The sequence below is a fragment of the Sminthopsis crassicaudata genome, chromosome 5 (genome assembly GCF_048593235.1).
Source record: "Sminthopsis crassicaudata isolate SCR6 chromosome 5, ASM4859323v1, whole genome shotgun sequence".
Classification (NCBI taxonomy): domain Eukaryota; kingdom Metazoa; phylum Chordata; class Mammalia; order Dasyuromorphia; family Dasyuridae; genus Sminthopsis; species Sminthopsis crassicaudata.
The window spans coordinates 58,294,008-58,315,421 of NC_133621.1; the positions used below are offsets into that span (position 1 = coordinate 58,294,008).

At 35.2% G+C, this 21,414-nt stretch overlaps 1 protein-coding gene across 10 annotated transcripts in view; it reads left to right on the plus strand.

The window, feature by feature from the left end:
* MLLT10 (MLLT10 histone lysine methyltransferase DOT1L cofactor) overlaps nucleotides 1–14,181 on the plus strand; it is a 221,778-nt gene extending 207,597 nt beyond the window's left edge. For 9 of the 10 annotated variants that reach the window (XM_074266892.1, XM_074266886.1, XM_074266890.1 and 6 more), the window contains 7 exons: nucleotides 4,312–4,466; nucleotides 6,325–6,513; nucleotides 7,222–7,310; nucleotides 7,457–7,818; nucleotides 9,018–9,114; nucleotides 10,433–10,645; nucleotides 12,446–14,181. In XM_074266892.1, coding sequence (XP_074122993.1) covers nucleotides 4,312–4,466; nucleotides 6,325–6,513; nucleotides 7,222–7,310; nucleotides 7,457–7,818; nucleotides 9,018–9,114; nucleotides 10,433–10,645; nucleotides 12,446–12,490 — 1,150 coding nt within the window. In that variant the 3' untranslated portion in view covers nucleotides 12,491–14,181. Of the gene's footprint in view, nucleotides 1–4,311; nucleotides 4,467–6,324; nucleotides 6,514–7,221; nucleotides 7,311–7,456; nucleotides 7,819–9,017; nucleotides 9,115–10,432; nucleotides 10,646–11,923 lie in introns of all 10 variants that reach the window. The other variant, XM_074266889.1, reaches the window with a different exon arrangement.
* The last annotated feature ends 7,233 nt before the right edge of the window (nucleotides 14,182–21,414 follow it).

The following is a 21,414-nucleotide window of genomic DNA, read 5'->3' on the forward strand; positions in this document are numbered from 1 at the left end:
GAAAATTTGATTTTAAAATAAATTTCTGTTTGAACCACTCAACCTGTTCAGATTCAGAATTTTTTTTTAACCCCAGATCATCTCTATAGACTTCATGCTAATCTATCATATAATTATCAAAAGATGCAGATTGTCAAATAACAATTTTATGAAAGTTTCTGGTACACTTTGTATAAAGTGTTTCACATAAATATGTAAGATTATGGCCTAGAACATTCTTGGAAATCTTGGAAAATCTTTTAATTATATTATTAAATATTTAGAATGTGTCTGTCTTAGGCTGCGTGGTCTCAAAGTCAAGAGCTCTGGCCATGTTTTGCCTCTGACTTGCTGTTTGATTCCAGGGGAACAGCAGAACAGTCATCTGCTTTGAATGGAGAGAATTTCCTCATAAGGAGCTCTCTTTGCCAGTGAAAAGATAGATTGAGATTTAAATAAAGGAAAAAAGTTGTAGTGAAAAGAATACTCTACTTGATGTAGCTGTAGGTGGTGGAGTAATTAGAGTGCTGGACCTAGATTCTGGAAAAGCAGAGTTCCAATTCAGCCTCAAGACATTTAACCTGTGTGACCCTGGGCAAGTCATTTAAACCCTGTCTATCTTTGTTTCTTCATTTGTAAATTGGAGGTAAGCTTGTTTTAAGGATCAAATGAAATACTATTTTGTAAAATGTTTTGCAAAGCTTAGATGTTAATTACTTCAGCTAACCACTGATATGGAACAACTGGATTGTATTTCTTATTCTGTCACTAACAGCTAATTGCAATGCCTTTTTGGGCCTCAAATATTTCCTCTATAAAATAATGGTGCTAGATTACATGAGGGGGTCAGCAACCTACAACTTGTGAACTAAGTATAGCTGTGAACCCCCTGGTTTGGTCCTGCCTGGGAGTTAATTTTTTTTCATTCGTTTATTTATTTTACATTTTAAAATAAAATTTTATTTTATTAAAAAATAAATAAAATAAACTTAAACCATTCTTAGCAGGTCATACCAAATTTATTTACCTCTGATATATAATCTCTAAGCTTCTTTTCAGTCCCTTTATAAATTGTAAAATTCTGTAGATTCTCTGGTAAAGCACACCAATGGTTCTGTGGCCTTGGTGATAAAGATATTCTTTTTTGTCTTGATAGATTGCAAGCTCTTCACAGTGGGATTGGGATATTTTAGCAAACTATTTTCTGGTATAAATGTGACATCTTTTCTGATATAATTTTAGTGATTATCTGAAAGTCTGTAATAATTGTATGTTTTAGAGTCAAATATGTGTCCAGTCATACTCTTGCCTTAAAAACAAGGGCCATGCTAAAACTTCCAAAATTTCAGTAAGTGAAGTTTGATTGTGCACCTACTCTGTTTCATCAGACCACTTGTACTTGGTGGGGCAAGAAACATTGAAAATTGAGTAAGTTTTTGTAGGAAAAAGGAAATTCTAGACATAGCCATCCCTTCTATATATTATATAACCTCCTCCTACCTCCAAGTACGGCAGCTACCAAGTAGCTGCCGTAATAAAGGAAAATGTGTAATTACCTATAATATTTGAGTTGAAGGGAGTAAGTTTAGAAATTCTAGGGTAGGGGGCAGCTAGGTGGCGCAGTGGATAGAGCCTCAGCCCTGAAGTCAGGAAGACCAGAGTTCAAATCTGGTCTCAGACACTTAACACTTCCTAGCTGTGTGACCTTGGACAAGTCACTTAACCCCACAGGGGGAGGGGGGAGAGAAATTCTGGGGTATAATTTTGAGAGGCGCCCCCCCCCCAAAAAAAAAAAAAAGTCCTTAGTAAGACTCAACTTATACCTTGCTACTCAAAGACCTGCATTGCTGGCTACTTTTCTCTCTTTATCCTTATAATAAGGAATTTGAATTAAAACATAAATCATGGTCATTTCAATAACCTCCTGGTATTAATATCATAAATAAGTGCTTCAGGTTTTTTTCCTTTAAGGATTTAGAAAATGTTTTGAATTTGAATTCATGGGGGAGGGGAACAGCAGAAAAATTAAGACTTAAGGTTGTATTGAACAAGGTTGACTAGCCCTTCAATTCAGGGAGGTCTTAAAATAACTTACATCAGTAATTCTCACAGCTTCTCAGACCTTAACTCTCTCTCTCTCTTCTTACTTCTTATGTTCTTTCTGACTAAGTCTATTAATTAAGCCCAGAATTACCGGTAGAGGGGATCTCAGGATCCATCTCAGGTTATAAATGAAATTTTAGAAAAACTGGATTCTTCAGTAATGTCAAACTTTAATTGAAAAAATTGTAATATCAAACCCTCTTAATTTTTGCTGCATTAACTTTCAGTGAAATACTTAGACAATCATTACTACTTATGTATGAATTACATTGGCAAGTCCCTTAAACCCTCAACCTTAGTTTTACCATCTATAAAATGATAGAAATTAAATAATATTTAAGATATTAGCTCCCTCCTGAGCCGTTGTGCAGAAAATGCATTCTAAAATCTTAGATGGCTATGTAAATGTCAAATTATTTTTCCTGCATTTTCTCAGATATGTCCTCAAATGGTTTAAACTGTATATTGAGATTAGTTCTTATATATATATATATATATATATATATATATATATATATATATATATATATATATATATATATATATATATATATATATATATATATATAAATGTATATATAATTACTTGTTTATTCTTGTAGTCCACAATTAGTTTCAAGTAATTTACTTTGCCCAGTTGAGCCCGGTGGATTTTTTTTTCCCCCCTTTGGAAAAAGGAAATTTTATCTGTGAAGTGTTTAGTTAATCTCCCTGGTCTCCCTTTTAAGAGTTATTGCTAAAACTTGGAATATTACCTTTGACTCAGAGTTTATGCTTAAAAAAAAAAAAAAAAAAGACATTTCCTTTCTCCATGTTCCTTTAACAGAGAATATATTCCCCTGTTTTAAAAACTGATTTATATCAGTGAAGTCCTAAATCTGAGATCTCTGCAATCTACGGAAACTCTGCTCTCCTGCTTCCTGTGTGACTTTGGACAAATCACCTTCCTCCTTAGGCTATATTTTTTCATATGGAAAGTGAGGGGGTTGGACTACATGACCTTTGATGTTCTTTCCAGCTTCTAAAATCTATTGCTCACTCTTGTCTCCATGCCTACTTAGCCCTTCTCATCTTTTTTGATTTGCTACTATCTGTGGTTAAGTAATAAAGTGTAAAAAAAAAAAAAACAAACCTGTTTCTTTTTAGTACATTGTTAATTATCCTCTTAAATCTCAGGAATATGTTATGGAAATAGTATCAGACAATGTAGTCATCTCTGTCTTTTTTATCATTAAAATGATTGGATCTAAGAGAGTTTTTTTTTAAATGTCTAATTTCACATTAACTTAGTTTTGTAGATATGTTAAATATTTATTTACAATTTAATTGCCATCTGAAATGTATACTTAGTAAATTATAGAAATAATCCATCATTCCAAAGATACAATTGTTTTGGATTATAATACGGAAAAACAATAAAGATTCATCTAAATACCTAAAATCTGACAACTTTTATTCATGTCTAATAAGTATTTTTTTTTTAAAGTACCAACATTTAAAATGTTAATTAAAAAAGAGACCTCTAAACTATAATAAGCCATTTTGGAAGGTACTGTTTTTGGCAACATATTCATGTATTTTCATTTCTACAAAAGATAAAATTTGCTCTCAATCTTGATGTTTCTTAAATTTTTATGATATTTGTATGTTTTAATTCTTCATACTTTAGTTAACCATTATGATTAAAAATGATATTGAATTTTAAAGTATTCAGGATACATACAAATATTTCTTAACTTAGGCACCTCTAGCTGTGAAATGCCTGTGATGGTTTTGCTTTTGAGCTATCAAGAATAGAATTTGGTGAAACTGATGAATAAACCCTTTTTAATCATGCAGAAATTGACACTAAATTGGGAAATATTTTGGTCTTTTCTGTTATGCTAAGTGGACTTGGTTAAAAGACTGTACAAATTTTAAGAATTCAACTTTTTTTTTTTTTCCCTCAGTCCATTTAGAGATTATATGTTGTATTTATGTAGTTTAAACTGAAATAGTATTCAGTTAATTTCCAAATATATTAACTTCATGTTAAATTCGAAGGGGTAATATTTGCTATTAAATTTTTGGTTGGATTTTATGTCAGAGACATCTAGCATAAGCAACTAAATACTGGAAAACTATGGATATATAGCCATTAGTGGTTAAATAAGGTAAGAAACTTTAGTGGAACCTTCCTTGCAAGTATTTTCTTTCTTTTTAATGCATGAATTACAATATTTTCAACAGCTCCCCTGTAAGCAGCTTACAGATTCGCTATGATCAATCAGGGAACAGCAGTTTGGAAAATCTGCCCCCAGTAGCGGCCAGCATAGAGCAGCTTTTGGAGAGGCAATGGAGTGAAGGACAGCAGTTTTTGCTAGAACAGGGCACCCCTAGTGACAGTAAGTATTCCTTTTCTTTTATTTGAATAGCTGTTGTGTCTGAACCTATAGCTGCTAAACTCTTTAATAAATTGCATGTTATTTACTACTACTAATTAAATTATTATGAAATACTTATCATTCTTGGCTTTTTTTTTTTTTTTTTTTTTTTTAAATCTCATTCTTGTGTTTTAAATTGTAGTGACTATATCTTAGCGTTATTATTTTTAAGGGAAAGCCTGTCTTTGGGGGAGTTCATGAAAGGCCTTTTTCTGAGTGTAGGCAACATTTTTAGCATTATTTCAATTTTTGTTATTCACCAGGTCTCCACATAGTTAATGATGAGGGGGAGGGGGAAGATTATTTCAGATGTTTTTCAATTGAACAGATAGAGTTGTATGCCTAGATTTAAAGGGGGGAAAAGGAGAAAGAACTTTGATGATTTAGAGGAAGGTATAAACCTTATTTGCTTTGTTTCATTGAAAAAAAAGTATCTTGCTTGATGTTAGTGAGCCAAATGCTATCTATTTGGTATTTTTATGAATGGTATCCTGACAAAAATGCTAATTGTGAGGAAATTCATGCCGGGATAATCCTTTAAACATGATAGCTGGAGGACAGGTTTAGCTTAGTCTTATTGCATCTCATTTGGGCACACTGAGGGTTCCTTTGTATGTTCTTGAAGAGGAGGGATAAAAGTTAAATCCTTGGGAAATGACCAGATGTGCCTATATCAGTAGAGTTGTGTTTGGAATAGGCCCAGAGGTCATATTAAACAAATACAACTTTTTAATACATAGAAATTTAAAAGTGGCCATCACTGTGGCATAACAGCAGCACTCTCTGGGTTGCCAATTGGGAGATCCAAGTTCTGGAATTGAGACAAAATTTGAGGTAATGGGCAGGGTCGAAGTTGACAATTTAGAATGGGATGGACTTTATCTCTAAAGGGTAGTGATTGCAGTGCATACACAGTGCTCCCTGCTGGGTGATCTGCAGATCAACATTGGTAGCAGCTGGAATATGAGGTCCTCAGCCAGGTATATAGAGTAATACAAATTAATTTATAATAAATACGTATTCAGTGTTTGTGGTACTTTGATAAGTAAATTTTCTTTTTAAATGTAACCTTGATAAAAAATCATTTGTATATAAAAACAATTCTTTATTTTTATTTAAACTCTTGTTATCTTTCAGCATTCTGATTTTGATTGTGAATAATGAGTAAAGCTTTTTGACACTGAGCTAAGCTTGGTTCCCCTTGTTTAATAGCTGTGTTTATAGTGGTAGAAATATAAATTGGGCATCCAAAAAATGAAATGCTTTTTCCTTCACTTCTGCCTAGATAATTTAGACAGACAGACAACAGGTTCCATCCATCTTATTTTCTTTCTAAGTCTACATTGAACTAAAATCATTCCTATCTCTAATGCTTGACTTTTATATCAACTGGTGTACATAAAGCAATGGAATAGTTTTAGCTTTTCAAATAATGAAAAAAGTTATCACTCAGAATATATTCCCAAGCAGTAATTCCATAGAGCGGGAGGTGATTGGTTCAGCAATATTCATAGTAGCACTATTTATAATATTGAAAAATTGAAATCAAATTACCAGGATAATCCACTCTGTCATTAGAAATGACAAGCATTAGGCCATTCATCCATACAGGAAAATGTGTATAAACTCTGCAGTGAGGAGAGCAGAGGGCTCACAATAATTAGAACTATATGGAAGTATATGCATGTTGACAAGGATCAGGGCACAGCTGGGCATGCTGTCCATAGCTTCATAAAGCTTGGGTTGTTTTGGGTTTTTTTCTTGTAAAATAGTTTAAACTTCTAAAAGTCATCCCACTCATCAGTCCTTTGATTACTAGTTCTAGGAATGCTGAAGTCCTTACACCAACTTCAAGTTGAAAATCGAAGACTGGAGGAACAAATCAAAAACTTGACAGCAAAAAAGGAACGTCTTCAGTTACTGAATGCCCAGCTTTCTGTCCCCTTTCCTACTCTGACCACTAACCCTAGTCCATCTCATCAAGTTCATGCATTTCCAGCACAAACTGGTAAGTAGGAAAAACTTTTTTTTAGAATATTTTTAAGGAATATTGACTAAACTTTCAAAATTTCCCCTGCTTTCTATGTAGCAACTTTCAACTACATTGGGATGTGTATGTGTATGCACACATTTGCATACTTGGGACAGAGAGGACTCAGAAAAGGAGAGGGGGAAGGAAAAGATAGAGAGAGAGAGAGAATCAAAGACCCAGAGAGAGCTGATTGCCAGCTGGCCGTGGAAGTAGGCCTGGGTTCCAGTCCTGCATAACTATCCACGTGACCATGTGTTCTTGCTCCCGGGGGCCAAATTCAAATAGAATTAGATTCCTTCAGGTTATATATTGACTCAGAAAAACTGCAAAGTAATACTGTGTTGAATTGTATTTTTGTTTATTTCATTGAACGTTTCCCAATTCTGTGGACTTATGGCTGCTATATGAATCTGACACCTGCTCAACACCTCTCTGAGTGAGTTGCCATGGAGGTGCTGATGTGCAGTGGTGAAGGGAGTGTCTTCTTGGGGAGTTTACCATGTTAGTGAACTCAGTCAAGCCCTTCTATCCTATGTTAGGCATGCACATTTATTTTCTGTAACAAGATTTTAAAATGTTTGATTTTCACCTTGGCAGTTGTGGATCATTTAGCTTTAACATGAGTTTTTACTTTAGTTGTATATTTACCAGGCTATCAGTCTCATGTTGTTTTTCTTTTATTAGCTCCAACCTCAGATTCCTTAAACAGCAGTAAGAGTCCCCATCTAGGAAACAGCTTTTTACCTGATAGTTCTCTTCCTGCACTCAATCAGGTAATTTTGGCATGTTTTTTTTCCTGCTATGTATGTGTTAGCTATATGTCACTTCTAGCCTATTATGTTAAACTCTTCCAGAAATCATTGACCAGCTCTGTTCTGCTAAGCTCTTTGCCATTCAGCTTTCTGTTTTCCTACATCAGGACTTAACCTCCAGTGGACAAAGCACCAGCAGTTCTTCTGCCCTCTCCACTCCGCCTCCTGCTGGGCAGAGTCCGGCTCAACAAGGCTCAGGAGTGGCTGGAGTTCAACAGGTCAATGGTGTGACCGTGGGGGCGCTCGCTGGCGGCATGCAGACTGTAACATCCACCATTCCTGCGGTGCCTGCAGTGGGTGGAATAATTGGAGCTCTGCCAGGTAACCAACTGGCAATCAATGGAATTGTAGGAGCTTTAAACGGAGTCATTCAGACCCCTGTCACAATATCGCAGAACCCTTCTTCCCTTACCCACACAACTGTGCCACCTAATGCAGCACATCCACTGCCAACAACACTGAATAACAGGTAAGAAACTTAACAGAAACTGGATTGGGGGCTTCTTCATGTGGAGCATTGATGTTTTTGAGGAAGACCTGAACTTTTTTCCACATTTTTTTTTTCTTAATACAGTTTTTTTAAGTGAATTATTTGTATTTTAGGTGTATACAGCATTTTCAAAACAAATTAATCCAGATGTTTAAAATGAAATTAGTGAATAACAGAATCAGTGACAAGAGTGGCATATTTTTCATTTGATAAAATGATGATGCTCAAAAGAAAGACAACATAGATTTGCTTTTGTCATCTACATTTGCTTGGAAAATTTTAGTTCACTAGATTTTTGTTCTTTTTTTTTTTTTTTTTTTTTGTCTATGATATATTTGTGTTTTTCAAAGCACTCTGCCCCCATGTCATTATCTGTATTTTCATATTATTTCCAACATGAACTTCATAAATTCTGGAGAGAAGTAATGTTATTATGGATTTAGTTATTCCTTGAATAGTAAATCTTTTTAAAGTGTGCATTTGATTGCCTTTTTAGAATTAATATAAAAGAAATTTAAGATGTAGAATACAAGGCAAACATGTCATGAATTTTAAGGGAATGGGCCGCATAATTTAGCTTTTCCTTAATTCTCTTGTTTTGAATATTACTTGAAATAAGTGGGTGAATAATCAGAACTCAAGAATATTTTTACTAAAGATTTTTGGAAATGAGTGTATTCTTAGAAAACTTTTTAAAATTTGGTGGGTTTTTTTGTTTTTGTTTTTGTTTTTTTATTTTCACTCTCCTCTACCTTCCCTGAAAGCTTAAGGTATTGAATGTAATTTGTGGTCTGTTTTTTTGATTTGAAAAAATGAAGTTTAAAATGTTTATCTGTTTTTAAACAAATTGCCCTTGGATAACTTAGAATGTGAGTGTTAAACTACTGACAATTAGTTATTCTGTAGAATAAGCCAGGAGGTTTTGGGTTTTTTTTGTTTTATTTTGTTTTGTTTAATTCATGGGAATAGAGATCTGGTTGGGTATGGGTTTGATTGAATGAAAATTTGTAGATGTGTTGACTTCAAAATAACTGAAGAGATAAGTGTCCACTCCCGTCCCATTGCCCACTTTTTGGTTTTGTCTCTGCATTAAAATTTCAAATGAAAAGACTTTTATTCTAGAAACAAACCACAAAATTATATGGCGGAAAGTCAGAATTTGAATCATTACTTTTCAGTGCCTCTGGACTAGGCTTATTGTCTGATCAACAAAGACAACTACTTCTACATCAACAGCAGTTTCAACAGTTGTTGAATTCTCAGCAACTTACATCTGTAAGTCCTTAATTTCTTTTGTCATGAGTTTGTGTTTTAATACTTATGGAACAGATCTTCATAGTACATTTTTTAAAATTACTGATGAGAAATATGTCAATAAAAGTCTTGCCCTAGATACTTGCAAAGCTCAGTTTAGAAACAACCAGCATCTAAAATAATTTTTTTTTCCTCTTTGTGGATTAGCCTTGATATGTTTCAATACAAAAAAAACTTTCCCCCTGACACCCAGCAAAGTCCTTGGATACCTGAAGTAGATTTTTATTGTTTAGCAAAATATCAAATAACTGGAAAATAGATGCAATGCTCTGTTTAATTCAGTTCTTTTTAGCTTGGAATTAACCAGGAAAAAAATTTTTTTTTCTTTGTTTATTTCAAGTCCTAAGTATTGTTAAAAATTTTTCTGAAATGTGAAAGTCCAAGTTTCCTGACTTTGTAATTGGAAAATATCCTATATGATTTATGTGTGGTGTAAATAGAAAAGAACTTTGATTTAGGATATTCTAGACCATTGAAACTGTTAGCATGGTATTGCCTCTTCCTGTTTAGTAGGTATAGATGAGTATTTATACCACATAGTTTATTTTGAAGTTGCGCTTGGCCAAGGGCGAAGTAGAGGAAGGTTGGGGATCTTATGTTCTTGGCTTTAAAATACAATAAATTGGTTATTAGCGCATTCTGTTTAATCAAGAGTTACTGTAATTAGTGGATATTGCATTTTCAGACCACGTTGTATCACCATATTAGGCTTTCTGCGGCAAAGTAAGTCCTTAGTAAATATTGTTGAGTGTAAAGTGACTTCTAGGGCTAGGACTGAAAGCACTTAAATTCTTTTTTTCCTATTGAGACAAAGTTTTAGGGGCATATTATTCCTGTTGTCATTACAAATATCATGGACATAATCATTTTCTTCTTTGATTTTGGGAAACTTTTTGCTATAAGAAATTTTTATGTGACCAAATCAAGAAAAGAATTAGCTCTTGGGGACTATTTGGACTTGTAAATACTAGTATGTTTGTAAATTAGTGAGTAATCTGTGAATTCACTTTATTAGGAAAAAGTTCTTTTTGAGAGGATTATTTTCTCATCAGACAAGGTAGGATAGTATTCCTTCCTTGTGAATTTGAAAATAACAGATTTATAAATATATAAATGTATTATATTAATATAAATATTTAAGATTAGATTTCAAGTGGTATCAGTTAAAGAGGGAAATATGTACTAATGTTACTAATGACTTAATCTAATGTTATTAAGAACTCATTGTAACTCCTATTCCTGTTTTTCTCTCCAACCTCTTTCCTCTCTTTTTCTTTAGGAACAACACCAGGCCCTCCTTTATCAATTAGTACAGCAGCAGCACCACCAGCAGCACCACCACCAACCAGAACTACAGCAGCTACAGCTCCCTGGCCCATCGCAGATACCCATAAATAACCTCCTTGCAGGCACCCAGGCACCCCCACTTCATCCATCAACCACCAACCCATTTCTCACAATTCATGGGGATAATACCAATCAGAAAGTAACAGTAAGTAGATTTCATTACTCTATGTGCATTACAAGGGAGTAGTAAAATTATGAGATCTAGTCATTGAATTTCAAGCTAAAAGGAAGCCTTAGAAAGTATCTGTTCCAAGTGCTCACTTTACAGAAGGGTCATCTGGGACCCAGAGGCAGCAAAGTGAGTTGCCAGAGATTACAGAGTAGTAGAGTCTCAACTCCTGTCCTCTCACCCAAATTTAGTGCTTTTCCCTACTGACTTTGATTTCTTTTTATTTGTATAAAAAGTTCCCTTGATATTTATTTTTAAACCAGTTGTCTTAGCAACTGGGAATTTAAAGTAACTAAGCCAATTTATTAAGCATTTCCTAATTATATAAGGCTATATTTATACACCAATTATATTCTGACATATATATATATATATATATATATATATATAAAAACACATTGTATAGCATGGCCACTTACAATTTAAAAAAATAATCCTTGCTTTGTGCAATTTGGTCTATTACTTGAATGATTTAAAACTTTTTGTTTTAAAATAAAGGAATTATGCTAAAATTCTCGAATTCTCTTTTAATTTGATTCCTCTCCTCCTAGAAAAATAAATAAATCCCAGTCATTTGCTAGAATAAACTTTATGAATTTCTTTACCTCTCTTTTGTCATTTAAAATGTTCATGCAAGTTCTAGCCTAAAAATATTTGATTGAAGTAAAAACTCATGGTTGAGAAAAGTGTAAAGAAAAAAGAATAGTGGCAGGAATGTAGTAGAGTTTTCATATTACAAAACAGCATTGAATCTACAGTTAGCCAAGTATGAATCCAGCTAAGGATAAAATGCTAAGTCCAAGTTCACAATGACAGCAGAATATAGGCCAGGTATGCTGGGATGAAGAGTACCCTTGGGATTTGAAAGAGATGGCTAAGGGAGGCTTTGAGCAAGTAGAGGGGCTTGTTTCTAAAACAGGTTATTTCTCTTGGCCTTGTAAATGTTTCTCTTCTATGCTTTCTGAGTTTAAACACTGCAAATTTGGCTTTTGTTAGAAGGAAGGGGTTCATTCAGTATGCGTTTTGCTAAATTGTCCATAGCCAACCTCAATTCACAGTTCATTGTCTGATTGACCAAGTCTAAACTTTTTACTTTTTTAATTGCCCCAACTGTTTTTAAGAATAATCTGTCTTCTTAATTTTGAAACAACTGTCATTCTCATGGACTGAGTCACAGCTTTATTATATTGCTGATTCTTTGAATTTCAATAGTTCAATATTGATTTTTGAATAGTTTTGTGTCTTCCTTCCCAGTTCTTCAAACACAAGTTGTTGCCAGACTGATGAGGTGAAGTTACAAGTCAACTAACATTGGATTATACAGCAATATAAATGTATCTTTTGGTTAACAGAGACCAGAAATGGAGAAGAAATGAAGCCTTGATGAGGATATGGGTGACATTATTACATTTAGGCAGCTTTGGAGAAATACAGAGATGTGAGAGGAAGAAGGCCCAAAGCCTAGGATAACTGGAGATATTTAATTAGCATAATTATAGAAAAGTGTTCTCTTTCATGACTCGTAAATAGCATCCCTGGAAAAATAAGAGGAGTTAAATATCTCTCACTATGCTGCTCAATTTCATTTTGCTTTTATATATAAAGTTTAGAGTATCCCAACCTCCAGAGACTATTGGCTCTCCAGAAAAGAACTATCTACCTTATTCTAAAAATCATATTTTGTGTTACTTGGCACTGATCATGACTTAGGATGTTTTGTTTGCCCCAGATTGAATTGCCAACTTTGATTTAAAATATTTTGAATTTTAATTGCAGAGACTTAATGATAAAACTGGGCCTGTTGCACAAGAGAAAAGTTGACCCATAGAAACCTTTTGGAAACTCGTTATCCTGCTGTTTTAGCACTTCTTATGGTTGCTAGTGCAGCCCTCCTTTCTGCAACTATGAAGAATGCAACAAGGAGCTAACTGCACAGCAAAGGATGATTTGTCATGAGGACATTCTTCTAACGCTTGGATTTACTTCCTTGTTGCTTTGTTGCACTGAAATGGAACTCTTCTCCCCTTCTTCCCCAAGATTTCATGAACTTTGAAGGAAAGTTCAGCAACTAATTATTTTTGTCAATGCAACAATGTACATGCAGTGAGTGCATCGACCATAAAGAGAAAATATATTGTTGTTGCACTATTTTTCGTTACAAATTGGACTTATAAATAGCATAACTGAAGACTTATTCCAATGACAAATTACTTGATTTTTATTACATAAATTGAAAAGAAAAAAAAGAACCAACAAAACCATGATCTTTTGCTGTGGCTAGATATGCTTGACTGCAGGTCAAATCCTGTTAACACAGTCTAAGGGACTATCCAGAATGTTTTCTTGTACTGGAATTTTATTGTACTGGAAATTGCTTGAAATAAATGGGTCATCAGCTGGGACTTGGGCAATCTTTTTGTTAGAGAGATTTCCTTTGTGTTGGGACTTGATCTGTATTGTTAATCAAGTTATGATGGTAATGTCTACTGCTAAATGCTTTTACCTTAGAGTTGGTACTGACTTATTTTATAACACAAAGCTATTAATAACCTTAAGCAAGTTTTAGGCTGCTGGGTGAATAAGATCAATTCATATAAAAAGGATCCTTTCCATAAGAGAAGGCCACTCTGGAAAGTACTGGTCATGTTTGGCCTCGACCAAGTGCCTGGAAGTACCTCCTTTGTGTTGAAATGGCTCCAGACAGCGGAGCTTGCACTGTAGGCAGTCCTTGTAAGCAGTGGGAGTTTGGGACATTGTACCAGCAGCCTTTCCTCTGGTTCTGCCTTTATTAAAACTTTCTATGCCACTGTAGATAGCTCAGGCAAAACTATTACCTGGGTGTTTTTCCACTAATGAGTCACCAGAAAAGAAAGTGGACATATAAGAAAGATTTGTTTTGTTTAACTGCTTCCCATTACTGCCAGTGATTGAAAACATCATAGTGTTTAAAACAGGTAAAACTTGTATTACAACACTTCCACTTAGGGTAGCTAAGCTCCTGGTGTGACAGTAAGGCAGAGTAGAAATTAAACAATTGGGGCAATAACCACTGATCTGTACTTAAATGTGTGAATTATTAGTGGAAAAGACCCAGCTGTAATTAGACCTCCACTGTGTACTTAGCTGGAAGAACATGTTAATTCTGCAATATGTCTCTTGGTTAAACATTGCACAGTTCTTACCTCATTTCTGTAAATAAGGTTTTGTGAATCTGTTTTGTATTGTGAAAAATTAATAAGAAAACATTGATATTTTGATTTGTAATATTTCTAATTGGTAGATTTAATTGAAAAAGTAAAAATTAATTTATTTTTATATGTTCAGGGGGATTTTAAAGAAATTGTCAAATCATTTTTGTAGATACTTTACAAAAGTACAAATCAGTGTGGTTTATTTTACTTAGCCCACTGGTTGTTATTCTGTAACAATTTGTATAAATGGTAAAATTTGAATGTGCTGTTATTTTACCTAGATGTAAAATTCCAAATGTATTAAAAGAAATGTACAAAGTTTTTTGTTAATAAAATTTAATAATGTTTATAGCCCTGTGGAGAAGATGGAGGTTGGAAGACCTGCATTTGTCACTGAAGCATTGCTTGTGTTATTTTGTGTTCTTTGTCATAGTGAATTAAGAATAAGTGAATTAGAAATTCATATTCTCTCCACCATCTCAACCTTCTGTTCCCTGCCCACCTCCACCAAAAAGTAAATCATTTGGTCTTATTTGGACTTTACTCAGATAACAGACAATGATGTAGATGTCACTTAATTGATGGTAGCATTAATTCTTGTTTAAAAAAAAAAAATTCCCTTTGTTTTTGCAATTATCTGTGAATGTTACCCAACAAAGAGCATGGATAATTGAAATGACCAAAGAGAATGTGAGAAAAGAACAGAAAGCAAAGGGCTTTAGATAATTCAGTGACCCATACAAGCAATCCCCTAATAAGTAGTCACTATATGTCTGTTTTCTTATTTTTTATATAGTTCATCTATTTTCTTTCTTTCTTTTTTTTAATGAGGCACTTGGGGTTAAGTGACTTGTTCAAGTTCTTACAGCTAAGAAGTGTGTTATCCAGGCCCTATGGCTTTATCCACTGAGCCATCTAGCTGCCCCTATATCTCAAGGCTTCTGGGAAGTGAGTGAGTTTCAAACTCCTACTTAGTCAAGCTATCACCATCTCAATATTTTACAAAGTTGTCTATATCTGCAGGGTGTCCCTGCTGATCCCCTTCTAATTTATTTCTGTCCCAAGTCTGAGTGGTACCCCTCTTCTAGACAAGTAACAGATTTTCCCTTTGTTCTTCCCCTTCTGTTTTCAGATGGGATCCTCCATTCCACTTCCCCAAAGTGATTTCAGTGTCTACCTCCCTTTTCATGTTTTCTGGTGGCTATATAGTAGTGTCAGTAGGAGATACAGGATGGCTTTGGGGAAGGTGGGCAGCTTTCTTGTGGTTTCTGTGAGTGACTGGATGACTGAATGATCACATGTGCTTATTATATGAAAGGCACTACGCTAAGCAAGAAGAATACAGATAAAAACAGGCAAGTTAGTCACAGTCACTGCTTCCATTTTAATAGTAAGGAGCTTACATTCTAATAGAGGAAGATGACCCCTGAAAGGTGATTAGAGCTAAAAAAAAGGTAAAGGGAGGATGTGGTTGGCAAACAATCAAAAAATTATACCACGGAGGCTGGGCAAGAGCAATGAGAATCCACCTAGTTGAGTCCATGGCCTCATGTTTGGGGTCCAAAGTGAGAGGAAGAGAGCCCTAGTATATGTGGTATGATTTAGCAATAGTTAGGAAATGTGTCTGATACTTAGATCTGGCTTTCTTCCAATCTGATGTGATTCCGTGGCTTCAATGGTAAATCAGAGATCCTAAGGTGTTGCTTTTTTGCATGTCTTATTTTTGATAATCCTCATTCTATGTGGATCTTCCAAAGAATTAATTTTTACTGAATGACAGCTTATTCATTGAAAGTGTGGCTCCATAGGGAAAGCATATCTGGGATGCTGAATATTGAGAGTTTAAGGGGAAACCTTAAGGCTTTAAAAGGGCAGAAACCCAAGAATTCAGGGCTTAATACTACCTATGTATTTATACCAAGAACAAAGACTGAGGATAATATAAACAAGCAGAAAAGCAAGTTACAGAGTCATAAGATTATAAGATGCATTAGAAAAAGCTCCAGGAAAACGAGGTCCTAGAGACATCCCATAAAAAGGGATAACAGGTACCTCTGATTTCACATCCAGAGTGTCTTCTACCTTTACCAACCATAAGAGAAACATGGTTAAGTAAAGAAAGATGATGAGCATGTACTTTTGTTTTTTTCTCAAAGTAACTAAACACGACATCTCTTAGATAAATAACAGCAACTAAACAGTTTTGCACCTACACTTAAATTCCAGGCTACTAAAAGAAATCCCTGTCAAAATGACTGCTAGGAATGTTTTCTGTTTTCCTTGGTACATTGGGCCAGCGTAGCAAGGCAGGGAACCATTTGTTAGAATCAGGAGAATATAGAGGCTCATCATAGCTTTTTGAGGCCAAAGATAATATTTTGACATTATTCTCCATCTAACCTGCTGTTCAACAGTAGCATCTTAGAACAAACATTTTAGCCCCACCTTGCAAATTCTAGACTGACAGTCAAGCTGAGGAGTGCTATTTGGCCATCGAGTCATAGGTAAGACTGCGTAACTTTAGGCTTAAACAGATCAAATAGGCCTGGGGCTGCGTCACAGGCTTCTTTCAGCAGGCGTACAACCAGAGGATGAAGTGAATGTATATGTGGTGGCCCAGTTACCCCGCAGGTTCACATTTGGGATCTGGAAAAATGAAAAACTTAATAATTGAGAAATAGATTAAAGGAGGAAAGAGGAGTAATTTGAAGGAGTGATGGTTTATGGCAGAAAACACGTTAGCAGTCATATCAAACAATGTAATTCATTCTGAGTTCCATCTTTCATATTGAGAATTTCTTCCACTTGACATTTGTAACTGGGTTATGTTTAGTGACCCTTCTGATGTTTAGAATAAGGATGATATTCGAGGAATTGCAAAGAGAAGCACTTGAAAGGGCCTCATCATGGTTTTCCCAACAGTCAAGAAGAGTTTAACTTTGGAATCTTGGCTACAAAAGTCAAGAGAACATCTTGTTCAACATTCTCATCATCCTATTGAGGAAACAGGCCCAGAGAGGCTGTAGATCCCTCCAAAGTCATACAGGTAAGTACTGTAAGCAACAGAATCAGGATTCAAAATCTGCCTCCTGATTCTAAATTTGGTACTCTACACCACTCTGAATCTCTTCACCAGGTTCCATAATTCAATATAAATTCAATTTTGGCATCACAACCATTTCTGAACTTCTCCATTGCATTTTGTTTGAAGGTGCCTGTTTCTGTAATCACTGAACTCCCAGAATGTGGAAAGAGATCAACAGCACCACAGCCTCAAAAACATTGGAAAGACTTTTAGTGGAGTATTCGAGGCAATTTAAGAAGCACCTGCTTACTTTCAGGATCATTTGTCCAGAGGCACCAGATGGTGGATCCAGTGTATGGATCTTAATACATGATAAGCTTTCCCCCCCCTCCCAGTCTTGGTCCAGTTTTGATAAATTTGCAGTGGAGGAAATAAGACCAGGTTTTGGTCTCTAGACAATTCTGCCCTAAAAAAAAAAAAAAAAAAAAAAAAAAAAAAAAATTGTGTTTAACCATAAGCCACGTGCCCTGCTGACAAGATTTGTGCAAATATCCTTGTGCTTTGACACCTGCTGGGTTTCCTTTCTTAGCCACCCCCAAATTCCTGCTTTTCAGGTATTTTCATCTCTGCTTCAGAATCTATTCTTCAAGGCTCAATTCAGGGGCTGCCTGCTCCCTGAACTTTAATCATTCTCCCTAGTTGTTAACATCATACTACCCTTTTCAAAAATTTGACTTTTTCATATTTTTCAACCACAAAAATCCACATTGTTTCCCACCACCTACCTTACTGAAAAACAAAAGCAACCAATGTTGCAAATATGTATAGTCAAGCAAAACATCCATCCATTGGACATGTCAAAAAAAAAAAAAAAGCTTTGATTTGCTCTCAAATCTCACCTCATTGTAGCATGTTCCATCATGAATCCTCCTAAATTGTTATGTGGATCATTGTGTTGCTCAGAGTTCTAAAGACTTTCAAAATTGTCTTTACAACACAATAGTAATGTGTAAACTGTTATACTTGTGTATTCTCACTTTATTTTATGTGAGTTCAAACGAGACTTCCCAGGTTTCTCTGAAAACATCTCCATTTCTTATAGCACAATTATAATCCATCAGTCAATACCACAACTTGAACTATTTTCTAGTTGATGGATCTTCTGTTTTCTATTCTTTAGTATTCCAAAAAGAGCTACTATATATATATTCTGTATATGAGAGTCCTTTTTTTTTTTTTCTTTTGTCTTTTTAAAAGAGTATACAACCTAATACTGGCATTGCTGGGTCAGAAAGTATTCACAGTTTAATAACCTTTGGGGCATAGTTCAGACTTGCTTTCCAGAATGGCTAGACTCTTGCACACCTGTTTTTTTTTTTTTTTTTTTTTTTTTTTCCCCAGAACCCTTTCACTTTGTCTTTTTGTTGTTACTAACTTTGCTAATGTCATGTTAGTGAGGTGGAACCTCAGAGTTGTTCTATTTAACTTTTCTCCAATTGATAGTGATTTAGAACATTTCTTTTTGTATGGCTATTGTATGACTACTAGGCTTGGATTTCTTTTTCTGAAAAATGCCTGTTCATATCCTTTGACCATTTACAATTATAGCTTTTATTTTTATAAATTATAATCAATTCCATACACACACACACACACACACACATATTTTGTATATGAAGACCTTGTATTAGAGAAACTTGATGCAAAGTTGTTTTTTTCTGTTGATTTCCTCTTAATTTTGGATGCATTAATTTTGTACAAAACCTTTTTAATTTTATGTAATCACAATTGTTCATTTTACTTCCTGTGAGCTTCTTTATCTCTTGTTTGATCATGAATTCTTTTTCTATCTGAAAATCTGTTAATTTCCTTGCTTCTTTGTTTATAATGTCATCCTTTATGTCTAAGTCATGTATCTGTTTGGATTTTACCTTGGTATATGTGGTATGAGATGTTGGTCTGTACTTAGTTTTTGCCAGACTGCTTTCCAGTTTGCTCAGCAGTTTTTGTCAAATACCAAGTTCTCATCCCAATAAAATTCCTTTACTATGCTTAATCGGTGTATATCTGTATACTTCTCTGTATCCCTCCAATATTCAACCCAATCTAACATTTTTTAAGCACTTATATGTAAGGCACTAAGTTCTAGGTATTAGATATAAAAAGGCAAAATGCCTTCAGGGATTTGTATTTGATTGGTAGATAAAACCCATAAACCATTAGGCAAAAAGTGATTGATTCCAGTGCTTGGTATGGTGCCAGAAACATAGGGCATGTTTCATAATTGCTTATTGACTGACTAATGAAGAAAGGGAATTGGGAAAGGTTTTCCAAAGAAAATAGCAAAGAAGCTGAGTTTCTGAAGGAAAGGAGGAATTCTCAGATATGAGAATGAGAAAAGAAGGCATTCCAAACTTGGGAGATGATCTGTGTTCGAGTAGAGGTGGGAGTTGTGTCAGATACAAGGAGCAGCAGCAGCAGGTAAGCTTGTTTGGCTGGAACATGGACTGAGTAAAGGGGAGCAAAGCAATAAGCCTAAAAAGGTTGTCTGGAACCAGACTGTGATTGAGTTTTTATGTTGTACTACAATCATGGTTTTTAAGCTGGAGTCTATAAACTTGCTTTTATTGAATATTTTCCTATTTCAATAAGATTGGTTGCATGTGTAATCCTGTTTGTTTGTTTGTTTTTTTTATTTAAAAACATGTTGAAAAGGATCCATGGCTTTATCAGACACAAAGTTAAGAACCTTGCTCTAAAAAGTAACAGTGAGCCACTGAACTCTTTCCAAATTTGTGTAATTGCACAATTAAAAATCTACATCTTTGCATTTTTTCACTCAAGAACAGGATGAAATATTTTGTCAAATTTTTACTAAAATTTAGAATCGTGTCTAAAACATTCATCCCTCTCCTCCCCCCACATGCACACCTGTACACTAACACATACATAGCTGTCAATCTGGCAAACTTGCATGAAAGAAAATTAGGTTAGTCTGACATCTTGATGGAGTGCAAGCATGATTTCTAGGATGCACCTTCATTGGACCTTTTCTTGAATTAACATTTAGGAATGACATTGATAAGCTCAAGCCCATCCAGAAAACGACAACTCACAACAGCAGTGAGTTTCAAGTCCACGTTGTAGGAAGATCAGTTGAAAGAATTGGGAATATTTAGCATGGAGAAGAGACAGAGGTGGTGGGAGTGGGCATGAAAACTAAGCATAGAAAGGATTGTCATATGAAAGGAATTAAGACTTATTTTACTTGGCCCCAGAGGGACGGAAGAAATGAGGAAAAATGTATGGAAATTTAAAAGAATCAAATATACTCTTGATGCAAATATAACTACAAGTGCAACGGACTATTTCCCCCTCATCTGGGGTTTTAAGCACTTATTCAAGAAGTCGTCATGTGGATTCTTCTTTTCAAATATTGGACAGACTAGCCAGCCCTCTGAAAATCTTGCAGTGATAAACCATCACCTGCTTGTTGGGCATGAGAGGAGAATGTGTGCGATGCTGCTGAGGTTGGAAAGGTAGGGAACTCAAGGATGTTGGCAGTGGAGGCCTGTTGTTTGGCCAGAACCACTGGGGAGGCAGTGTCCAAGACTGGGAAGGATGGGTGACATTTGACCAGTTGAAAAGTAAAGTAGACATTTGATGTTGAAAACAGCAGGAACAAAGATAGTCAAAATAAGCATTTCTGTTACAGGGAGACTGGGGTGATGGGAGACAGTGAAATGTCTTGACTTCTAGAAAGTAGTGGGCCATAAATTAGAAGATAGGTTGAGTGGCTCATGGGAATCAACACAGGAATAATCTGAAATGATCTGGGATAGGTATAAATTGGGTTGGAGCCAATGGTATGTCATCAAAGCAGTCCAAGATTATTTTTCTTCTAGTGACTTGTACTGTAGGTTTTCTGGTATGAGAGTGAGTGTAAAGACCAAGCTCAAACTCTAGGTATAGGATTTAAGAGCACAGAGATGGAGGTTAAGAAGATGAGGAAGGTCTTTAGAAGGATGTTCATTCTTGTGAACAAGAATGAACAGTATGTCCATCTGATGCTGTGCTATGCCTTTCTTGACCAATCATATCATTTTGGGTTATCTGATGTGTTTTTTTTTTTTTTTTTTTTCTTTTTTAAAAAGTCCTATCCTGGGAGGTTGGTTACTTCAAAATAATTCTCTTTGATGGAGATGTGTTATATCTTCTAATGCTGTACAGTTCTTCTGTACATCCCAACCAGCAAAACTTAACTTCCACCACAAGGGCAAAACCTGTTTAAGCAGAACCAACCAACAAGAATGGCTACATCCCACCCCACTGGCAGCATGGCACCCAACTACTGTCTGCCCCCTTTCTCTCTCAAGGAATGGAGGAAGATGAGAAGATGCTCCTCTTTGGAGCCAGAGTCGGCGTGAAGTTCATTCTAGACAATCATTGAAATAATAAAGAATTTTTAGTTCTCTGATGAGGAAAAGCCCCAGACTTGGAGTGAAAGACACTTACCCGGCTGTTTGATC